At 41.9% G+C, this 15,771-nt stretch overlaps 1 protein-coding gene across 4 annotated transcripts in view; it reads left to right on the forward strand.

Annotated features, from left to right (window-relative positions):
* erc1b (ELKS/RAB6-interacting/CAST family member 1b) overlaps nucleotides 1-15,771 on the forward strand; it is a 209,838-nt gene that overhangs the window by 188,787 nt on the left and 5,280 nt on the right. For 2 of the 4 annotated variants that reach the window (XM_060889071.1, XM_060889072.1), the window contains one exon: nucleotides 47-232. In XM_060889071.1, coding sequence (XP_060745054.1) covers nucleotides 47-232 — 186 coding nt within the window. Of the gene's footprint in view, nucleotides 1-46; nucleotides 233-15,771 lie in introns of those variants that run through there. The other 2 variants (XM_060889073.1, XM_060889074.1) reach the window with 1 other exon arrangement.

Here is a 15,771-nt window from a genome sequence, read left to right on the forward strand (position 1 = left end):
GATCGTATCGCTAACAGGACTCTGTCTTTTTTTCTGTTCCTTACAGATTATTCCCCCTCTTATAGACCTCAATCAGAACCGCAGTAAGCTGAAATTGTACATTGGCCACCTCACAGCCCTTTGTCATGAGAGAGACCCCCACATCCTGCAGGACCTGGCTCCACCCTCAGCTTACCACCGCAGCCAGAGGGACGCCTGGGAGGAAGAGCTACAGAAGATGAGCCGGGAGGAGGTGAGTGACTGTTAAAGATGTTTGCACCGATGATCGGCATCGTTTTAGCACTCGGTGTATACGCAAATGAGATACGCAAACCCGCCGAAGATCCAGTGCCGTGCGTGGACACGGTGTTGCGAAGGTTTCTTTAGTTATTTGGAATTGTCCTCATTGATTATTAAATCCATCTGGCTTGGCCCATGAGTGAGCCCCTAGCTGACACTAAAGCCCACTGCCCATAAATCTCCTATTGGCTTTGTGAATCAGACTGGCTGTGTGTAAATGCCATTAGGCCTCTTTATAGAGTAAAATGTGTTCCTACAGAAAATAAATAGTCCAATATATCGGTTTGATTAGCCTTAAATTCTCGTCCTCGAACAAAAGTCTAACTCAAATGCTACCCAAGTCTTTCTCAAAGGAAGGAGGGGATTTAAGCGCGACCGAGAAGGAGACGTCACGTGAAGATTTCATCTCACTTTGATCGATCTTTTCTCAGGAATACAGTAATGCATTATTTTTATTTATTTCTTTTTTTGTCACACTTTTTTTAAGCCATATTTCTATTTGCTATGCCTGTAAATTGTCTGCAGACAGTCAGTAGGTTACGTTTCCCAAGCATATTTTCCCAGTTTTGCACCCATAATGAAACTTAAAAAAAAAAAAAAAAAAAGAAGAAATTGTCTGGAAGTCCATATATATGCATTATACTCATGTTAAAACAACCCTCATTCTTCAAGAAGAGTGATATGCAGCAGTGTTGCCAAGCTGCGTACAATGCTCATGTGTTTTTCAGCATAGTGAACTGTCTTACTGGCAGGTTTTTGGCTCGTCTTCACGTTTATAGAAAAGCCTTTTTTTTTTCGTTTGTTTTTTCACATATAGGCTACGCAATGACAACCTTTTGGCTTGGTAACAAATACTGTTTAAAAGTTGTTGTTTTTTTTTGTTTGTTTGTTTGTTTTTTTACTTTTTACCCTGCAGAAATGAGTCCATTTAAATTTTCTTCGATTTTTCTTTCTTGAATATGGAAAAACGAGAGTAAAATGGCTGCGTATTTCTTTTCCTTCCTGAGCGAAAGCTTTCATCAGCAGGAATGCATACTGCGAGAAATTACAGAAGTCCGTGCATCAGTCATCGCTGGCTACCGCTCAACAAAAACCTAGCAGGCCTTCGAATCTCTGTCATCGTTGTGAAATTAAATTATTTGCGGTGATTTAATTGAGACAGATCTTGGCTGGCATTACAGGAGACCTGCTGGGGTTAAAATCAGCACGATGCAGGAGGCTCAGTTTGTTTGTACCAGCTTGTGTCGTTGCTCCATGAGGGGCTTCTGATGGATCGTCCGGTGGATCAAAAGGGCCGAGTTTCATCTAAAACACCCACAAAGTGACTGATCGGGACAGATAGAATAACACCATGTGCTGTGTGGTGTTTGGGTGATTCCACAGTGTCATTTACATTTATAGCATTTTAACAGCATTTCACCCTGAAAACCAGCCTTTAATCTTTCAGTAACTTGAATTTAGCAGGCTGCAGTTTGCTCTTCAATAACCAGCAAGGATCGAAAAGGTTAACTTTTAGCAGAGAATTAGCAAAAGCACAAAATATGGTTCGTTAGCATCCACTCTAATAGCATACGGACATTAAATTAGAGTAATCTGGCAACCTGAATATAAAGAGCACAAAAAAAAGAACAAAGGAGCGTACGCTTCTTCTTATCATCTTATGATGATGAAGTCGTGGCCTAATGGGTGAGTTGGAGAGTTTGACTCCTAACCCTAAGGTTGTGGGTTCGAGTCTCCAGGCCGGCAATACCACGACTGAGGTGCCCTTGAGCAAGGCACCGAACCCCCGCCAACTCCTCCCCGGGCACCGCAGCATAAATGGCTGCCCACTGCTCCGGGTGTGTGTTCACGGTGTGTGTGTGTTCACTGCTGTGTGTGTGCACTTTAGATGGGTTAAATGCAGAGAACGAATTCTGAGTATGGGTCACCGTACTTACAGTAGACGTATGTAACATCACTTCAGGGAAATCGAATGCAATCGCTGTTAAAGATTCGGTTTACGGATGTACGACTCGAGGAAAAGGATTTTTCAGGCAATTGAATAATATTGATACACGAATGTAAAAATCTATTTTTGTAATACACATAAAGTGCAGGAGGGACAGACAACAGTACTCTATATAAAGGTTTTATTAATGTTTGAAGTTATTTGGTAGCCTAGTGGTTAAGGTGTCGGGCTACCAATCGGAAGGTTGTGAGTTCGATTCCTACGTGCACCAAGCTGCCACTGCTGGGCCCCTGAGCAAGGCTCTTAACCCTCAATTGCTCAGTTGTATAAAAATGAGATGAAATGTAAGTCGCTCTGGATAAAGGCGTCTGCTAAATGCTGTAAATGTAAATGTGTATTATCAGTGAGGTTAAAGGACTGCTGCAGATTTTGGTGATCAGAGTCTTTTTCTTTTTGTTGAATTGTTCAAAGCGAAGTTCTACAGAAATGTAAAGAGAAACACAGATAGATGCTCACTACCGCTCACACCTTGTCCCTCAGACACACTCGCCAGGTCTCATTTCGGCCTCGTTGAAAACCGAGAGTCCTAAAGAGAGATCATGAACATTTAGATTTCTGCCTAGTCGGACACATTTTAAATCGCACGTATATTATGTAACCTTCTCCATACCAACTGGATCTAAAGCAGTTGGTGTTTTAGATGCTGTGCATGTGCGTACCATATGTACAGTTCAAGGCATGTAACCTAGGGTGAGATTCTGCTGTTCGAATTCGGAGTCTTCCTCTAATAGCAGAATCAGTTTCAGATGTGGGATTGGACGAGATGCGAGCTTTCACTGGCGTGTCTGACTGATATCTTCCTTGACCTCGCTCCTCATCTACGTATTTGGAACTCATCCCTCCTGTCTGTTGGCTTACTGTCCTTCCTTTATTATGCTTTATTACCGTACACTGCAGTAATATTGAAGATCGCTATCTGCTTCATGACATAAGGGGATCGGATAGCAGAGTGCTCGGACCTGCGCGGCTGAGAAAAGTCGCAATTTATCGTCTGTCTTCTGATCTGTTGTAATTCCCTCGTGAGGTTTTTATCCCACATTAAGGACACGTCGGAAGAAAGAATTTTGATGGGCACTTTTATCGGCGTGTCGTTTATTAGCCGTCGCTGCTATCATCTTAACCTGGTCCTATCATCATTGCAGCATTCTGTGGTCTTAACCAGGCTTCAGATTTGCAAGAAAATGTGCTTTATTTTTGCTCCTAAATTGTTACTGGATGAGATGCAGAGCTTGGTGATGATCATGTCTACTGCCCCGAATTATCCTGAAGCCCTTTGTCTTTATAAGGACAAGCAATACTTTACATTTACATTACACTTACGCCCTTATTCAGAGTGGCTTACATTTTTATCTCAATATTTTAATACAACTCAGCAGTTGAGGGTTAAGGTCCTTGCTCAAGGGCCCATCAGTGGCAGCTTGGTGGGCCTGGGATTCAAACTCACAAGCTTCTGATCAGTAGTCCAACTCCTTAACCACTGAGCTACCATCATTTAATTCAGCATGCTGATTGATGATGATGATGATGACATGTTTTCCCTGTTGTGTTAATGCCCTCGTTATTATTTATTATGTTTATTTAGCACTTTCGGAAGGAGTCTCCTGTGTCAGTGCTTTATATCCGTCAGTTAAAGTTAAAGCTGTGACTCTTTTGTCACAGAACAGAGGAAGTGCTTTACGGTTTCTTAGTGACATGACGAGCTGCGGTTATTTTGTCTTCAAGGGAAAGAAAAAGAGGGGGCGGTGAGAGAATGGCTGTTTCTATCTGCTGGGACATAAAACGTATGCATAAAAGGATGATTATAATGTAAAATCTTCATATTATAATCATTATGATGACATTATTATCGTTATGGTTTTCCTAGACTGTTATTCCTACAGTAGGTTTTATTCCATCCATGTGATGTCTCACACACACAAAAGTTTCTTGGGTGTATATTTTGCTCAGAACATTCACTCATTTTCTACCGCTTATCCAAACTACCTCGGGTCACGGGGAGCCTGTGCCTATCTCAGGCGTCATCTGGCATCAAGGCAGGATACACCCTGGACGGAGTGCCAACCCATCGCAGGGCACACACACACACTCTCATTCACTCACGCAATCACACACTACGGACAATTTTCCAGAGATGCCAATCAACCTACCATGCATGTCTTTGGACCGGGGGAGGAAACCGGAGTACCCGGAGGAAACCCCCGAGGCACGGGGAGAACATGCAAACTCCACACACACAAGGCGGAGGCGGGAATCGAACCCCCAACCCTGGAGGTGTGAGGCGAACGTGCTAACCACTAAGCCACCGTGCCCCTCTGCTCAGAACAGATACACTATTTTAGTCAGCAGTTGAATCCACACTAGTTTCCTGTCCTGAGACCCGTGAAGTCATGTGAACAAGCAAATCCCTCTGCATAAAGCTTTTATAATACACTCTGCACATTACTTCTTGTTCGGGTGTACGAGTGAAACGTAAACTCTGTAGACATCCAGTCAAATCACACACTTTATATACTGTACATACGTGTGTGTGTGTGTGTGTGTGTACTTTAGAAGCATATAAAAGGTTTTTAAGTGAACTGGATTGTAATTAAATCCTACCCAACTTTCTCCACCCATTATATTCCAGTAACACTGCTTCAGCATTATAGTTTTCATAATAAAGGCAAAGTGTTTGCTAGTCTTGCAAGAATACCGCGAGTGGCGTGGAGGATGGGTTGGGTTTTTTTTTCTTCACTAGGATCCAGACAGTAAATTTAAACACACACATTTACACACACACTTGTTTTTAACGAGCTCACACCCCTCCATTTATGTCACACATTCAGCCAGACTCTATCCATCCAGACCGCTGCTCGTCCTCTGTTGTGGTCAGTTCTAGTTTTATGACCTTTTTCTCTCCCTTATGCTGTAAATGTTGTTTTATTAGTTGTTGTTGTTTTTCATTCACAAGATGTAGCACTTCTGTTCAAGTGACTGACTTACTACAAGGTCTTTTAGACGTTCGGCGGCGACCCAACAGTAATAAGCTCTCCGAACAAAGAACATAACTTTTGGGTACATTTAAGTTTAGAGCGCTTAAGTCTTTATGAGCAAATCTGAACTGGTCATGATAATCAATCCTCTCCACATTATTTATTACGATCTAAAATCATTTGGCACAATAAAAAAATAAAAAAAAAACACGACCCGAAGGTCCTCTAAATCCTCTAAAAATGGAGAGGAATATTACAAATAAGAGAATCCAAAATGACATCCAGAATCAGCAAAGAATCCACACACACACAAACAGAACAAGAGGAGAAAACTAGGAGAGGGAAAAAAAAATCAGGAATAAGCGAGACAATAAAAAGAAAGTGTCCGCCAAGACGTGGAAACCAAACACACACGCTGTACTCTTAACCTCGAAGTGGGATAAATTGTCCCTGGAGACAGTTCTACAGGCAAAAGGTGGGCCTGCAATGCGTTAGAGAATAATTCACTCTCACAAGCCGAGATGCACAATTTTACCCTGTTATTTTCTATTCTGCCTTTTTTATTCATTTATTTTTATTTATTTATTTATTTATTTATTTTAAGCAATCTGTTAAACGTTTTGGTGTAAAGTACTTTTTTTTTTTTTTTTTTTTTTTTTTTGTACATTTCTTCTGCATTTTTTGTTTATTTAATTTTTTTATGGGTATGCAAACTTTTGCACTCGACTGCACGTAGTACAAATAAATGGGTGCTGATCTTAGATAGTACATTTCTAGTCAAAACAATCTGTACCGGTGTCCGTTCTCTCCCGCATCGTTATCTGTTTTTGTCTCTCTTCCTCTCTGACTCCTCGGAGAGGTCGGTTTGGACAAGCCAGAGCTGCATATCCATTTTATTTGCTTTGATCAATTCAGGAAAAATTGTTTAAGCGAATCAGTTTCTTTATATCGTACATCACACAGGGTCAGAGAGAAACTACGATGGATATCAGTGTCCCAACAGCCAGCAGAGCTTTTTCTACTGCCAGAACTTTCACTGCTTCTGTAACTGAGTGACGCATCAGATGTTCGGTCACTACACAACAGCTTCACGGAGAGTTTTTCACTGTACAAGCTGCAAACATCACACCTACGGTTTTGGGACGATCGGCTCTTATTTTTATTTGCTTTATTTTAGAAGAGAAGGTTTGGTGTGAATGTGGCACCCCGGCTGAGCGGTTGTGAGCTGCGGTGGTGGATACGTGACTGTTCACAGTGCAGTCTGCTGCCGGAAGCCTGTTGTGGCCAGCTGTGGGCTGACAGGGCCATGAATCCTGGGGAGCATAAATGCAGGCTAATTTAAACAGGCAGGAAATGGGAGTAAACATGGCAGAACAAGGCCGCAGCGAACTGTGCATTATATTACACTTTCAGCAAACTTATTTCCACTGATGTGAAAATATCTGCAAACAGACCAGAAGCTACAGTAGCGTTCGTGTCAGAACCGTGTAAAGTTCTGTCTTTAAGTTCTGTGTAGCTCAGATCAGTGTGCCACCAAGTAAAAGTGAACTCGTCTGTGCTGAGGCTAAAACCAAAAATCAGTCCCCTACAGATGAAGGTGTCACCGTGGGCTTGAACAAAATCCGCCGTCTGTTCCGAACAACAAACTTCACATCTACTTCACGTCTCCGTCCTGACTGCTGTTTCAGGCAGAGCTAAACATGGAAAACGTCACTTTTGATCTTTCCACGAATTCCTCTCCTCCTCTCAAAGTTTCGTCTCAGGTATTTGCTATCATTGGCTTAGCCGGTCAGCAGCCGTACTAGCTGCGCCAAAGCACACAGAGGACCTATCATATTAATAAAAAACCATTATCCCGACTTAAGAGAAGACATTTATGAACCTCCCTGGTTGAGTAATGGATTTTTACACATGTGTAGTGAGCTGTTAAGTTCTTTTAAAGAGCTACTAGCAGCACAGGAACTTCCGCAGAGTGACGAGCTGCCGATTAGCAGGAAGAAAAGCCTACGCTGCCGTGTCAGCTTGTTCAGAAGATACGATCAGTCTTAGTCAGTCTAAAGAGTGCACTTTTCTGCACTTCATAAACATCAATCACTAGTCCCCTAAAAATCCCCCCAAAATACAAACATATCTCAGTAGAGACTAAAAAACTAGCTCTAGTCTTCTACACCCAAAACACTTTATCGGCTGCACATCTTTCCATCTAGTTTACTCGGTGCAATAAACTTTGTTGTGTATTTTAGGCATATTTTTGCAGGCTTTACCTTAGAATGTATTATACTGTGATGTACAGCTTCACAGTCCATGCATTCACAACGCTGCAGACATAAATACAGTGCGGTCCTAAAGTCTGAACTTGCACCAAACGCTCTCACTCACTCATTCATCTTCTACCGCTTATCCGAACTACCTCGAGTCACGGGAGCCTGTGCCTATCTCAGGCGTCATCGGGCATCAAGGCAGGATACACCCTGGACGGAGTGCCAACCCATCACAGGGCACACACACACACACTCATTCACTCACGCAATCACACACTATGGACAATTTTCCAGAGATGCCAATCAACCTACCATGCATGTATTTGGACCGGGGGAGGAAACCGGAGTACCCGGAGGAAACCCCCGAGGCACAGGGAGAGAACATGCAAACTCCACACACACAAGGTGGAGGTGGGAATCGAACCCCCAACCCTGGAGGTGTGAGACGAACGTGCTAACCACTAACCCACCGTGTCCCCCTCGCACCAAACTAATTTGGGAATTTATTTTCATTTAAATCCATAAATAAAAATAGTTTTGGAATTTTGTATAAAATTGAATACAAATAAAGGAGGCGTTTAATATTCCAGTTTCTAAAGCTATTTCTACACAAATGTGTGATTGATTAACTCCTTTGGACAAAAGGTCAGATTTAGCTTCTGTCTTATCTCTTCTATTGAAGCACGTGTTTAGAGAACGCTCCGTGTCGTCGAGTCCATGACAGCTCGAGCAAAATAGGGACATAACCCAAATAATCCATGTAAATATTTCCAAAACTACCGACCACTCAAGTTGTTGCTGAGAATATCATTTCTACTGAAAGTGTTTCACTAGAGGCCTCTCTTGGACTTCACTGTACAAATGTTCATCAACGTCTTGCCTGCATTCCTCGTAACACCGGAAATGTTTACTTTCCTGAAAATGTATTTAAAAAAAAAAAAAAGTACAGTTTTGTAGTCAAGGTTGATTCATAAACGTCCCACACAAGAAGGTAAATTGACTCCATCAATAAAGCGCATGAAGAAAATGTCTTTTTTTTTTTTTTTTTTGTGTCCTGTCCGTCCCAAATGATATCCTTTCCCAAATTGTTCTTTAGCTATGAAATCTAAAGGACATTATTCTTCTTTTCTCTTTCCCTAATTTAATGGTAGTTTGGTTTAAGAGCTTAAATGCAAAGCAAATGAAAAAAAATTTTTTTTTTTTTGTTTAGTTTCATACAGACTTGTAGAATTTTGAAAACATGACCTAAGTGCTGACAAATCATAGACGCATAGAAGTTTCAAATCAGGTTTTTGTTATTTTGTGGTGGGCGTGTGCGCTGAAGTTATTGCAAACCAAGCTTTCATTGTGATTGTATTCGATACTCAGCACCACCAATCTGTTTGACCTCATCCAGCGGTTGTGGTTGGCATCGGGTGTGACTTGTGCGTCCGCTCCTGGACGTTTTAGCCCAGAAACACGGCTCTACTTGATTGATGGTGCTGCACAGATCGGACTTAACCTCAGGCATTTTTAATCAGACGCGGCCGGTTCTGTTTAGTGCAGCAACCGCAACCCTTCACCGTCGGGGCAAAGTCCAGGCTCCACCGAGTCCACTCTTGTCTTATAAGGGAGTGTCATGAAGGTTAGTCTAGAGTGTCCAATGCACGGTGTAAAAATAGACAGAGGAAAGTCTGGAGAACTGAGTTAAGTAAAGACTAAAATCTTAATGTAAATGCTTTATGAAAAGAAATTAATATGAAGTGAAAATGCACTAGTGAAAGTGCACAGCATTGTCCTTCAGAAAAAAAAAAGCAACGTTGTCTTTACCCTTTTGTCCAAACGAATATAGAGTTCGGCTCATTTCTGGCTAAAGGTGGAAAAACTTTATGCTAAACATGATAATTAGCCTTGATGGATGCAGTGAGATTTGATGCCACTGAAGGCTACTTCAGGAACCTCGACTGTGTGTACAGTATAATACAAATAAAGGGCAGGGATTATAAGACCATAAAAATATATTATTGCTTGATTTAACCTTCTAAAATAATCAGTGTTTCTGAACACATTTCATCTCGCTTGATGGAAACCTCATGCGAGTTTTGATGCACATGTTCCTCGTAAATCTTACAATTTATTTGATTGCACACACACACACACTATTACTGTTTATTTGGGATCTTAGTAAACAAATCCATTGTTTATAGTAACATTACAGCTCATTTTCTTGTATTTAGAGATTTATTTCATTTCATTTCTTTTCATTCCTCATCAGTTCACATATAGTAACAATCTGTCTACTCCATCAGAGTCCACGCCTTCCCCTTTAACCCCTTAACCTCACGTACCTGCGCCGGACGATGGAGAGGTGAGGTGTGGTTTGGGGGAGCTGTCAGGCTGTAAGACACACCGTAGGGATACATTCCACTGCGGTGCCAGAAAAGGAACTCCGCTGGGGAGCATTAGTGCTCTGGCTTGGGGTGAGGGGATTTCAACAGAATCAGGGAATATTGCAGTGACCTCATCTCGGTTTATTGAAGGGGGGGGACGAAGGGGCACCCGGAGATTCGGTGGGATTTTCTTAAAAGCAAGCAGTTTACACAGTTAAAGCCTAATGTCTAATTTTGCTGAAGTGAAAAGCACCATTTCCTACTCAGAGAATCATTGCTTTTATACTTGTCACATTTAGAGGAAAGTCTGTCATCTATTTTATTCTTTTTTTTTTTTTTTCACTTTATGCAGATTTATTGAAAGAGATTTGATTGCTTTAGCAGATCTGCAAATTTTAGACCTAGCCCCTAAGTCTCTTTCCCCCCCCAACCTCTCTTTATCCTGGCACTGATGGAAACTCAGTCTGGATCCAGCCAAGGACAGGGCTTGCCCATGGCCGTCATCTTTATCCCTCTGATTTAACCAGCATGCCAGGGGAGCACTCAGCTCACGGCCTAATTTATGTCCACGTCTCTCTTTTTCTCCACTTTCTTTCACTCTCTCTGGGGCGGTGTGAAGGGGAAGTGAGGTGGAAAGACAAATGTAAGTCAGGACAAGAAGGCGGGACGAAGGGTTCGAAGGTTAGACCTGATGAGCAACATGGGGACGAAGGCTGGAAGAGCAGAAAGAACATGTCATGTAGGAGATTTTGGATGTCGTCAGGCACAATCCTGTTTTGTGTGAAATATAAAAGCACGGTTGCTAACGCAGGTCTTTTCTGCGTCAACCTTTTTTTTTTTTTTTACACGTGTAGAGAGAGTCGAGTCGTTTCTGCACTCGCTGTAATCCGGCTGCTGTTTATCTGGAGCTCAGAGAGCATCCTAGCAGTAAAGGTGTGATAACACGCACTAAGAATCCACTGTGATAACAGAGAAAAACACACACACACACACACACACACACACACACAGCAAAAAACATCCTCTCTTTCTATTTCACTCCTGTTTCCTCCTTCGCCTCTCTCCACCTCGGGGTTTTGGGTCAAGGCTGAGAAAGGAAACCAGTTTGGGAGACAGATAATGAGACAGATACCTTCTTCTTATCTTTAAGCTTCATGTTATCTTTACTGCTCTGTTTTTTCAGGGGATCTTTACTAAGTAGACATAGTAAAGCGGAGAGAAGCGACAGCGGGTCTCGCTGCGGTTTTGCTCGCCCCCCGAAGATCTCCTTTTCTTTAACTCCCCTCACCGAGTTGTGTCGAGGTCTTGGACTAATCTTAGAACACATTACATCGTCAGTGAAAATTTGCCTTTGAAATTCGTTCTTTCGCCTAAACTCTGGTCTTAATCAGCGTCTAGCGAAAGGCCCCGTTTGTTTCCATCTGACGGATGTTCAGCTGCGCAGTAATTAGCCTCAAAGTTCTAAGGCTCGGTCGGATTAATAAACATTTTAGGATGTTTTTCTTTTGAATTTCACTATTACTATCAGATCTCATTCCTGTATTTATAGTGCGTATTTATAATCGTGCTCAATCGGTGGAAACATTTACCATGACCATAAATACCGGGTATAAATTTGCTTATAAATCACATGTGTAATCAGTGGGGGGTCTCCTACGTTATTTACATAGAATAATTTGCGTAAATAGTTTAATTGCATCACTTCCACTCGTAATGAGGGTTTTGCATGTGCAGATCGTTCTCTATAGTGTAGATGTGGCGAGATCAGATTTCTGACAGGCCAAAACTGTCACAGAGTTATTACTGAGAACAATGGAGGATGCCGGGGCATAAGAACAAAGAAATAATTGAATTATAAACGTCGGTCTGTGAAAACCATTTCAATCAGTGACTGATGTGCGAAGTCTACAAATGTTCTGCAAATTCGACCTGTTTAAAAATCTAATAGAAAGGTAAAATAATCGAAAAAGCATCGAGGAAGCTGTTGGCTCGGCAGAATGAACGTGTAGCCACGACTTTCAATATTAAGGCTTGATGGAAAGGATAGACGCATCTGTTTGTAGCATAACTTTGAGAAACATCACATTTTCTCTCTGTATGACAGCTGATTTGTTCCCTGCTAAAACCCACCAAGGGTCATGGGTTCCAGTCAGTGTCCAGCAGGATGGTGGTTTATCTAGATGTAGGTTGACCTGCTAGTTAACATGTGAGTGTATCGCTGTTTCACGGTCCTCTGCTCCACCCCTTCCAGTTCTTCCAGTGGGATTTTTGTTTTCCAGATTTTATAAGGTAGCTCTGAACCCCAAACCTTCTCCACTTCCCTGCTGTGTGTTCTTAATGGAGCTCAGACAGACAGCATGACTGCAGCCGTCGGCCTCGCGTCGAGCACCATATATCAACCACCGATGAGCCTCATTAACCCTCCTCGTACAACTCCAAGTTTCTTTTTCTATTCTACCAGCTCCTCTTTTCTGTGTCTTCATTTTCCCATGTGTCCCATTTTCCCAAAGGGTCATTCAGGCCCGACGTGGAAGTCTAAATATGGACCTGAAACCACTTCCCGAGACCTGAACCTCTAAGCTGGAAGAGTATGTCAGAATCTATATTTCAGTCTTATTCTTAATCGTGTGCTCTATCGAGGATAGATGTAAGAGTTCAGAATTTGACACTCAGCGTGGAGTCTTGGCCATGTTTCTGAAATTAAATGTCAGTAAACGCCAGTGTGGATCCTTGTATAAACTTTTGCAGGTCCACTTAGATTCTGATTGCCCCTTCCAGTCGTTTTTTTTTTTTTGTTTTGTTTTTTTCTTTAGAATTTAATCTTTTCCCCATTTCGTCTTGGCGCAGAGGCCCAGATATGGAAAGTCTTTCTCGGTCCTATCCGTCACGGACTTTCCTCCATCCGGAGCCTGAGCAAGCGGAGCGTAGCATTAGCACTAGCTCTGTGTATCAGGAATGGATGCTTGTCATTCTCACTGCTGGTCAGGCATGTTTGCCCTGCACTTGTACAAACACTGGCCTGACAGCTAGAACTGCACTGCGCCATCTAAACCACCCAAACCTTGTTTTGTTTTATTAATTATGAAGCGTTCATTCGATCCAGGAGCACACAAGAAAATACGTAAAGAGGAAGTGTGTTTTATGATGTATGAATATGTGCTTTCGTTATTGTTACAGATGTCTTTAGCATTAGCCTTGTTAAATTTGGGAAAGCCAAAGAAAACAGCTTTCTCTGTGTGTGTGTTGTTTTTTTTTTTCTTTGCAAAAATGGTCTGCAGGTATAGAGCTTCGGATTTTGGATCAACGGACTGTGTTTAGATCTGAAAGGCAATTTAAAGGTTTTGCAGCACATCAGATCTTCGCCTGGTCACAGAGGCCCAAGTACCTTTCGGGAAAATTTGGGGCGGACGATTAAAGGTCCTGCTGGGTAACGCTAGAGGAATGAGCAATTCACTGAAATAAAAATTCTTCACTGTAGCCAGAACTGGGAGTGAAATTTAGGACACGCTGGACTCAAAACCCAAGAGGAAAAAAAAAAGGAAAGAAAACCAAATGATATAATAATAATAATAATAATAATAATAATAATAATAATTATTATTATTATTATTATTATTATTATTATAAAAACTTTTTTCTTATTTTTTGATAAGCATTAATTATTTTTAAGTAAATAAAGCTAAGGGGGGCACAGTGGCTTAGTGGTTAGCACGTTCGCCTCACACCTCCAGGGTTGGGGGTTCGATTCCCGCCTCCGCCTTGTGTGTGTGGAGTTTGCATCCCCGTGCCTCGGGGGTTCTCAGCAATATTCTCAGCAACAACTTGAGTGGTCGGTAGTTTTGGAAATATTTACATGGATTATTTGGGTTATGTCCCTATTTTGCTCGAGCTGTCATGGACTCGACGACACGGAGCGTTCTCTAAACACGTGCTTCAATAGAAGAGATAAGACAGAAGCTAAATCTGACCTTTTGTCCAAAGGAGTTAATCAATCACACATTTGTGTAGAAATAGCTTTAGAAACTGGAATTTTAAACGCCTCCTTTATTTGTATTCAATTTTATACAAAATTCCAAAACTATTTTTATTTATGGATTTAAATGAAAATAAATTCCCAAATTAGTTTGGTGCGAGGGGGGCACGGTGGGTTAGTGGTTAGCACGTTCGTCTCACACCTCCAGGGTTGGGGGTTCGATTCCCGCCTCCACCTTGTGTGTGTGGAGTTTGCATGTTCTCTCCCTGTGCCTCGGGGGTTTCCTCCGGGTACTCCGGTTTCCTCCCCCGGTCCAAAGACATGCATGGTAGGTTGATTGGCATCTCTGGAAAATTGTCCATAGTGTGTGATTGCGTGAGTGAATGAGAGTGTGTGTGTGCCCTGCGATGGGTTGGCACTCCGTCCAGGGTGTATCCTGCCTTGATGCCCAATGACGCCTGAGATAGGCACAGGCTCCCCGTGACCCGAGGTAGTTCGGATAAGCGGTAGAAGATGAGTGAGTGAGTGAGTGAGTGAGTGAGTGAGTAATTAAAGATAATAACATTTTATTGAAATACTAAAAAATATTAGATAATATTTAGTATAACTATATAGTAATATAATATTACACACATATAGTTTTAAATGTCTTATCAATCATACTATGGGAACTGTTTTAATACCTTATTTATATTTTTTAGCTTATATTTATTTACTCACGTACTTCATTTCTAATTTAGCTAAACATTTAGGTTTACCACTGGCACAAAAATCTTTTTAGTTTCTTGGCACATAACTTTACTCCCCTCTTTATATTTTTTCTCCTTGTTTTCTCCCATTAGTTTGTGCATTGTGTTAGCGGGAGTGTTAATGGGTAATGGGCCTCTCTCACACCTGTGTGTGTGTGTGTGTGTTTATGAGCGTGTGAGAAAATGCTGGTCTGGCACCTGCTCCTGCTATAGCGTACTTTTTAGACCACTTGGCATCTTTGGCCATCACACTGCTCCAGTTTCTCCTGCTGGTCCAAGTCGCCTGTGCAGCTCTGAGTATTAATGACATTCTCACCTGTGATTATCATTAGCGCACGAGATTCAGTAAAAATGTTAAAGACTTATTTTTAGCCTCAGCTTCTTTTAACGAGCGGAAAATTAAAACCATCGAAACGAATTCCAAGCCCAAAGCCGTGTTAGAACGGTTTAAATGATGCACTTTGCAGAGACGGGCCTTTCCTGCACTGTTTTAATGAGCGAGTGTTAACGGGAAGTCACACAGTCAGCAGGTGGAGGAGAGAGCAGAAGGAGAAGCTGACTGCTGCTTCACACCATCCTGAACTCTCACATCTCTCTCTCACTCTATCTCCATTTTTTTTTTCTTTCATGACTTATTTGCACCTCATCTGTGCTCAATCACATTTTTCAGCATGCAGACACTCCTGGTCTGGTCTGAGCTGAGAACTTTATAGTGCACTCGACTTCTTTTCAGTTCTCCTCGTCCCAGATAGGCTTCTGTGTTCACAGTGGGGCAGAAGGAACAGAGTCGGGTTCCGGAAATTGACGGGAGGAAAAAAATCCTTTCAGTCGCTCGTTAAATCCGACCGACTTTAATAACAAGCTCTAAATCGTGTTGTTATTCATTCGTGAAGGGTCTAATTCATATTACAGCTTTATGTTTTAGACTCGATGACCATAAGACTTTAGATTGAAACCAACATTGTCTTCAAGGTCACGAATGTTTGTACTTGCCCATGCAATGCTGTATAACTCACACAAGCAGTTCAGCCGATACGAGCATCAGCTACCTGCTGCTGAGCTAGCAAACAATGCCAAGGGCTTATGGGAAACCTCTGGGTCTTAATCACCATACCAAGCGCTAGTTTTAGACTGAGATTCAATTTTAATTGTCATATTAA

The sequence above is a fragment of the Tachysurus vachellii genome, chromosome 16, assembly GCF_030014155.1.
Source record: "Tachysurus vachellii isolate PV-2020 chromosome 16, HZAU_Pvac_v1, whole genome shotgun sequence".
In the NCBI taxonomy this organism is placed as follows: domain Eukaryota; kingdom Metazoa; phylum Chordata; class Actinopteri; order Siluriformes; family Bagridae; genus Tachysurus; species Tachysurus vachellii.